This window comes from Phalaenopsis equestris, unplaced genomic scaffold, assembly GCF_001263595.1.
Source record: "Phalaenopsis equestris unplaced genomic scaffold, ASM126359v1 Scaffold000047, whole genome shotgun sequence".
Lineage (NCBI taxonomy): Eukaryota > Viridiplantae > Streptophyta > Magnoliopsida > Asparagales > Orchidaceae > Phalaenopsis > Phalaenopsis equestris.
Genome location: NW_018164489.1, coordinates 244,395 through 251,953, shown reverse-complemented (window position 1 = coordinate 251,953; position 7,559 = coordinate 244,395). Strand labels below are relative to the sequence as shown.

At 33.5% G+C, this 7,559-nt stretch overlaps 1 protein-coding gene across 2 annotated transcripts in view; it reads left to right on the top strand.

Annotated features, from left to right (window-relative positions):
* Positions 1 to 7,559, top strand: part of LOC110019085 (polynucleotide 3'-phosphatase ZDP) — an 84,103-nt gene that overhangs the window by 73,515 nt on the left and 3,029 nt on the right. For both annotated transcript variants that reach the window (XM_020716635.1, XM_020716637.1), the window contains exon 9: positions 3,446 to 3,573. In XM_020716635.1, the coding sequence (XP_020572294.1) occupies positions 3,446 to 3,573 (128 nt within the window). The remainder of the gene's footprint in view (positions 1 to 3,445; positions 3,574 to 7,559) is intronic.

The following is a 7,559-nucleotide window of genomic DNA, read 5'->3' as shown; positions in this document are numbered from 1 at the left end:
TGAACCGCAAAGCACTTGAATGCGGTTGGAAGAAGAGGAAAAAGGCAAGGCTTATGGGTTTCTTTCCTCAATGGTTTATGGTAGGAGAAGATCGGAAGGGGAAAAAAAGGCCTCAGTGCTTCTACACTACTACTTTGCTCGTTTCATCGCAGAGGCGGCAAAGTTGAGACATGGATGGAGTCTTGGAGGACGAGGAAGTGTGTAGGATATTGTGAACCTTTGCATTCCTAAACATCGGAATGACGATCTGAAATGGCCGAATGGAGGCCCAATGTGTCATTCGAAAATGAAAAAAAAAAAAAACATTGCGACAGACATGTTTCTAAAGAAGCTGGTCCCGCATACGAAATGCGGGTGTTCTCTCAACTGTTTCTGTGATGGAACGGAGGCTAGCCGCCCTTTTAAATGAGTCCTTAGTGAGGCATTGTTAATTGGGTTCCTGTCTTTTTCTTTTGCCGCATAGGTGCGTTGTTTTTCGCTCCTTCAAGTCTTTTGATCTTTGGCGTCGGTGTCATATGCTCGCTAACTCTTTAGTCCCTAGGGCTGCCCTCGTTGAGTCATCATCCTCTTTCGCCGGTGGTGGATTTTTTCTCTTTCTCAAATTTTTGTGGTCATGTGCGGTCTCTTCTATTGATTATTGGTAAGGGAATGTTCTCCTCATCTAATCATATCAAGGTCTCTTTGTAACTACCCTTCTTTTGTAATGATTTCTCCCAGGGTTTTGGTTGACCCCGCACTGAGGTCGCAACATTCTTCCTTTGTGGTCTCTAATGTTTCGAAGATTGTTCCATTCTCTTAGTTCTTTATTGTTGAGCCTCTTCCATCTCAACTTCACACACTTTTGCTAAAGTTTGTTTATGATTCAAATGTTATTGAATTCTACCCTTCCCCATTCAATTTTTTTCAATCCCTTTTCGTTAAAATTTAGAGGCTAAACAAAAAAAGTTTTCATTTTTTCAGGCATAACTTCTCCTCTTTTTTTATGAGATTTATATGTTTGCTAGGTTATCGCCTTTGCATTTATTGGCAAATTTTCAATTGGTCATCCTACCGTTTAAGTAATTTGCAGGTTCATCTCTATTTTACAGTTGTTATATTATTATTTTATTGGATTCATTGATCCTTATCGTGTTATCATAAAGCTTTTTTTGGAAGCAAAATATAAACTATATTATTGAATTCATATGCATTTTAAAGTCTACTCTCATCCTAGTTTGGATATCATTTTTATAAACTTGTGTACACTTCAACTAGTTCATGTTATTCTTCTTGGCTTCAAATTTTAAAAAACTTCTGCAGATGGGTGCTGCAATAGCTGTGGTATTAGGCTCCTTGGAGTGTTGGTGGAATGGGACATAGCTGCCTAGTCCCATAAAGAGACGTGGATTAGATCTTCATGGTGTGGATATTGGCAAAATGTGATGAATTTGAAAATATTCCACCATACTGCTCCTATTGTCAAATTTTTGGACCTAAATTTTAAATTGTTTCAAAGCTCATCCTGATGTGTAAATCCTCAATTTATTCGCTGAATCTTCTACTAATGACTATTTGCTAGAAAATCATATTCTATTTCAGTTGTTTCTCAAAACATGGTGTAAGCTTCAATTTTCGTTCAGGAGAAAGTGGTTGATAACCATGCGCCTGTTAGCTCTCTGGTGTTGGTCACTTCATGTACTACGAAGTATATCACCAGGAGTCCATCACAAGTTTTAAAAACACCTCAACCTCTTTCCATTGATGAACAAAATAATGATTATTCATCACAACATTTATGTAATTTGTTTAAAGCATGCAGAGTATCGACTCTCTTATGGAGAAAGATTTCATGTTCTTCATGCCAGAAGGGATTGAAATCAAAAGAAAATTTATCACACTTTCATTTCAACTGAGCATCAAGCTAATCCAAATGACAACTATGTAGCTTTATCTTTTTTTTTTTTTCTCTGACATTTTTTCAATAAATGTTCTTTATTTACTTGTATCATTATCTAGTTAATATGTTTTTCATTAGGAAAAAAGACATGTTTCCTTCTTGCGTCCCTATTACTGCCACCGTACCATTGCCCTGATAATGACATGATTAGGTTGAGTTGCTGATGTGAATTATTTGGTAAGTTCCAACCTAAGATTTTGAACTGTGGTTTAAATGGTTCTAGCTGGAAATATCACTGGCGATTTCAAATTAGAATTTATTATGCGTTTGGAGATTTTTTAAGCCATAGTTAAATTAATTATTTTAGATTGTAATTGAAACAATGATTGACACCGTTCTTGGGTCCCTAGAAGGTGTGATGGCACACCAACGAGTGCAAGAAAGTTGTAGAAAGGGTAGCAGGTGTGGGAGGATGTAGGTTGGCGAAAAATCAGCATGTAGGGAGCCGTACAGCGAACCGGAGGTGACAAAATTGAGAATTTCTGCTTTATCCAGCAGTTGGAAATAGGTAAGAACCGAGGCTGTCCGGTGGAGAACAGTGAGAAAACGGCGAATTGGCGAGGTTAAGACACCGAGGGGGATCCACCACCTGTTCTTAGGAAAGCTACCGACGCAGCACTTGCAAAGGAAGAGGTTAAAACACTCTCGAGAGGAAGATTTAGAGAAAAGTCTCTCAATTTCATAAATCAACCAAAAACTGAACTCCCAAACACCATACTACAACATATATAAAAGTCACCTCAAATACCTAATTAGCATCTAGGGAAATAGGTAAGAACCAAAAAAATCAGAAAAAAGGGAAGGAAATTTGCTGGAAATTAAAGGAAAAAAACAAAAACAAAAACAAAAATAAAAGTCAGTTGGCGCTAGACTCCTGCGAGGCTTCGGTGTTAAACGTCAGTTGGCGCTAGACTCCTGCGAGGCTTCGGTGTTGGATTCCACGATAGCAGGAGCCGAGAATCCCGCGGTATTACGGACTTCCCGTAATTGGGATCGCGGTACCGTGGTAATAACGTTCCGCGTTATTGATGTCTATATCCAATGCCCGTATTGATATTTTTTATATTTTTTGGCTTTACGAATTCCTTAGTTACATTTGTAAACGTGAAAGGTCATGTCCTGCTGGTACCATCAATTAAGTTCCTAGAATGTTAATGTATTGTTCAAAGTGCTTATGGTAACTTAGTTTCTGATTACAAAGAGAAATTAGCCTCTTTTAATCCACTTCTGCAATCAGGCCAGCCATTTATTCTGACGTTCTCTATCTCGCCACTACCATTATCTTATAAAACCGTCAATCATTCATATTGTAATCTTAATTTCCCTCCATCATTGCCAATTTTAGTATCATCTATATCTCCTTGCTTTATTTATACTATCTTACTTTCAATATAGAGTTTTTGCATCGTCAATTTTACTCCTTGCTTGCATATATTTTCTTTTTCTTAAAGAAATTGATATTAATTGAAATGTGCGGAGCTCATATAGTGGGCTAATGTTTGCCTGTAGGTACTCATAGCTTGTGGACTAGGAAGCAGCAAGATGGATATTGATGACCCATTCCGAAAGCCAATGACTGGAATGTGGAAAGTTTTTACTGAGCATTTCAATTCTAGCATAGCCGTTGACATGAGCCAGTTACTTCTCCTTCTGATCTTTAATTAGAAGCTACTTTATGTTTGTTTGATTTACAATCTTTAAAAAAAGGTGTGTATGACTGTAATTTTATATTTATACAGAAGCATGGTGTTTTTTGGCCTTGTTGGATCCCATCTAGTTGAAGCTAAGTAATGTATGCTGAAAAAAGGATGCGGCTAAAAGAGCTTGGATTGTTCATTCTTTGAACGGATATTTATATACAAAACTATATAGAAAGAAAAATAAAAAAATAATTGCAATAACAAACACAAAAAAATGCCTTTAAGTATCCAAGATTTAATCATTTAGGGGTATTCAATTAATGCCAAGGGAGCAATCTGTTGGCATTTGAATTTGGGAGAGATTTTTTTTTTATTAGCAGTGAATTCGTGGCCTCTAATTTTCTTGTCCAGCTCCTTTTGCCAACCTTTTTTGATTTGGTGGCCTATCCTTCGAACTAGATGGTAAAGATCTATTGTTCCAATTTTATTTATAATATTTTTAATATGGGTTTGCTCAGTGCTTTGGTGAATGTCAATAAATTCTATTTATGTTGGGACATATGGAGTGCCAATCAATCTATATTTTAATTTTCCTTTTATATAATGTTTATCTATTTTTATATGTCAGGTACAATCATGCGTCCATGATTATGAGCAATGTTGATGGTAGATTTATTGTCATAGGATATTTCAATAGATTTTTCAAACTTAACATTTAACTCATCCAATATTATCTTGATTCATAAAGCTCGCTGATTTCTTTGGTAATTGCCCTGAAGTTATTTTCAATATTAGATTTTGATACAACTTGTTATTTGCTGCTCCTCCAAGTTATATGAGATTTTCCCCTAGTAATGTATAGTATTCTGAAGTGGATCATCTATCTACGGCTGATCTACGATAGTCTGAACCTGTATATTCTTTAAATTGTAAGGTATCTTTCTTTCTGTATGAAATTTATTCCCTGCAAGTTTATTAAAGGTTTGAAAATTTTGTCGTCAGTTTGTGGGTGAGATTCTTAGATTTATGTGTGAAACTTGCTGCAATTGTGACTTTAGGTTGAGTATGAGATAAATTAATTTTTTATGTAATTTTAGAACTGTCCTGTGGTTACTTTTGACTAGTTCTTTATCTTTGTTCAACTTCTCACTTTGTTTAGTTGACATTTCACATAGCTTGCACTCTATTATTTTTGTTTTCTTTAGTAAATTCATGATATATTTTTGATAGAGAAAAAAAATTATCGTTCAGATTAAGTAACTTTTAAGCTCAAGAGATATTTAAGTTTGTCTAGCTCTTTGATTTCAAATTCTTTGACAAGTTTCATTTACGTTGGTCCCTCTTGAACGGGCGCTGAGTCCACTAAATAATTTGAAGACTTATTTTAAGCTCAAGTCTAAAGGGGCAATTTAGCTCTTGTTAGTTATTATTGTTTGGTATAAATGGGGCTTGTTATCCTTAGGGTTAGTTAGGATGAGATTTTTGTCTTGAGTCTTAGGATTAGGGTTTGGGAGAGATTGTCTACCTCTCAAATTGTTGGTGTTTATCTTTTATGAATTTGAGTTGTGTTGTTGAAGTAAAAAAAATTATCTGCCCTAATTTTGTTTTAAAATTCTTCTCCGTTCGTATCAGTTTATTACTTAGGGCCTTTTTCTCATGATTGTTATTATTTGTAATATTTATATTTACATATACAATGATGATTGCTATTTTTTCAATGGAAGAATGCTTAATGAAAAGTGTATGGTATTTTTAGCTTTATTTACATCTAACTTCTCTCAGAACTTTTTTGTAAATCCATCAAACCAAACTCTTGGAAATTATTTTAATCCATATATAGCATTTTTTAATTTCCACTCCTTATTGTTTGTGAAAGTATTGTCAAATTCTTTTGGTGATTCCATAGAGACCTCTTATTTAACATGCCCATATAAGAAAGCTTCTTCACATCAGATTATTGCTCTTCACATCATATTGATGCATATACTCATCCAAAATTAATAACTAATGAAATCATAATACCGATTGCATTCATTTTTTCAATTTGGGTAAAAGTTTTTTGATAGGTAATCTCATAGAATTGAATGTAAATTTTGCCTTTAATCATTCCCATTTACTTAATATTTTATAAAAAAAGTTCACTTGTATCTCAAAATTATTTTCCCTTTTGGTAGGTCCACAACCTTTCAAGTGCGATTTTAATTTAGGGCATTCATCTCTTCTGTGATAATCTCCTTCCATTTTAATCTCATAGAATTGAGTGTAAATTTTGCCTTTAATCATCCCCATTTACCTAATATTTTATAAAAAAAGTTCACTTGCATCTCAAAATTATTTTCCCTTTTGGTAGGTCCTCAACCTTTCAAGTGCGATTTTAATTCTGGGCATTCATCTCTTCTGTGATAATCTCCTTCCATTCCTCATTTTCTAGTACCTTAAATAGGATTTGTGGTATTGTAATAGAAATGGAGATGATATTTGTTAAAAAGGGTTATGTGTAAGGGAAAATTTTTGAAGGATAAATAGAGAGATGGGGTATAAATGAGTGATAATGAAATAATCATAGCTAATTAATAATAGTTCTGAATCATGATCTTGTCGGAAATTTTTGCTTCACTTATTACTTTTTATAGAGACGTGAAGGGGTGCAATACTAGGATTTATTGGATTTTGTGTTATAGTGATATTGAAAAATTGAGGTTTCATCAAACTTATCTTCCAATTGTATATCCTCTTCCTGAAGATGAGATTGAATGAATAAACTTGACTTTTTCATCAATAGTGACATCTATTAAAATAATCAAGTCTTTTTTATAGTTGGATGATGGCATGTTTACCTTTTCGGTACAATAATAATATGTAATAAAAATTAAATTAATTAATAATAAACAGTATATATAATTATTAAATTAATGTAATAAATAAAAAATGAATAAAAATAATAACAAATAAAATGGGTTTTAATTGACACCTGTTACTAAATGTGTCATTTAAACCGCATGATGACATTTTTAGTTCTAGGACCATCAAACTGTTATAAATCGAAATCAAATAATTTGAGATAAAATTTCATGATAATGGCTCTATTGATCTCAAGATATTTGCATAGCGGTAAAAGGCTTTACTTAAATCCATGGTGTTGGTTTTTTTAAGACTTCTTTGCCAATTGCCTAATTAAATTATGTATTTCTTCTTTCTCTTCCAATTAATTAATCTTGGCCCATCCTTCATATTGATTTCAGTGTGCTTGTGAGGACAAAATATGCAAGCTTCAAAAAATCATACATGAATTCAAAAAAAATCCTAGTTTTGCTCAATAAACTTTGCAGGATTTTTGTTACTACTAATGCTAATCATTCCATTTTTGCTTGTCTCTCTTCCTCTTGCACAAATTATTCTTTTTGTATGTTTTTGACATTTTATTCACCTCGAATGGCACTTCAGCATTACTCATAAAGTAATATCTTCAAAAAGGCATTTGCTATTTTGTAGTTTCAAATATTTTCTTATCATGGAGCTTGTATAGAAAGTTTTTTAAACTTGGCCATATTGTATAAAAAATTATCTTAATTTTTTTTAAATTAAATGAAAATATGACTTAATTTTTTTTTAAATTAAATGAAAATACGACACTCAATAGGACAAAATGGAGAAAAAGGATTCGCGTAGCCGACCCCCCTTAGTGGGGTACAAGCTTGTTGTTGTTGGAAGGAAATACACCACAAGCCATCTTGATAAGAAAGGTCTTTTTGGGAGTGACTATGTTGATTCTCTCACGAAAACTGTGCAGTTATCCCAAAGTGATGCAAGCTTTGAAGATGATTTTCATTATTGGCAACAAATTGCAAAAATTACTTTAATTTACTGTTACTCGATCTAGTTTATCCTTTTCTATTATGTCATCAGGCAGGATATTCAAAACTCCAACCAAAAGTACTGGGATGTTACAAGAATTGTAAGATATATAAAATATTCATTAGGGA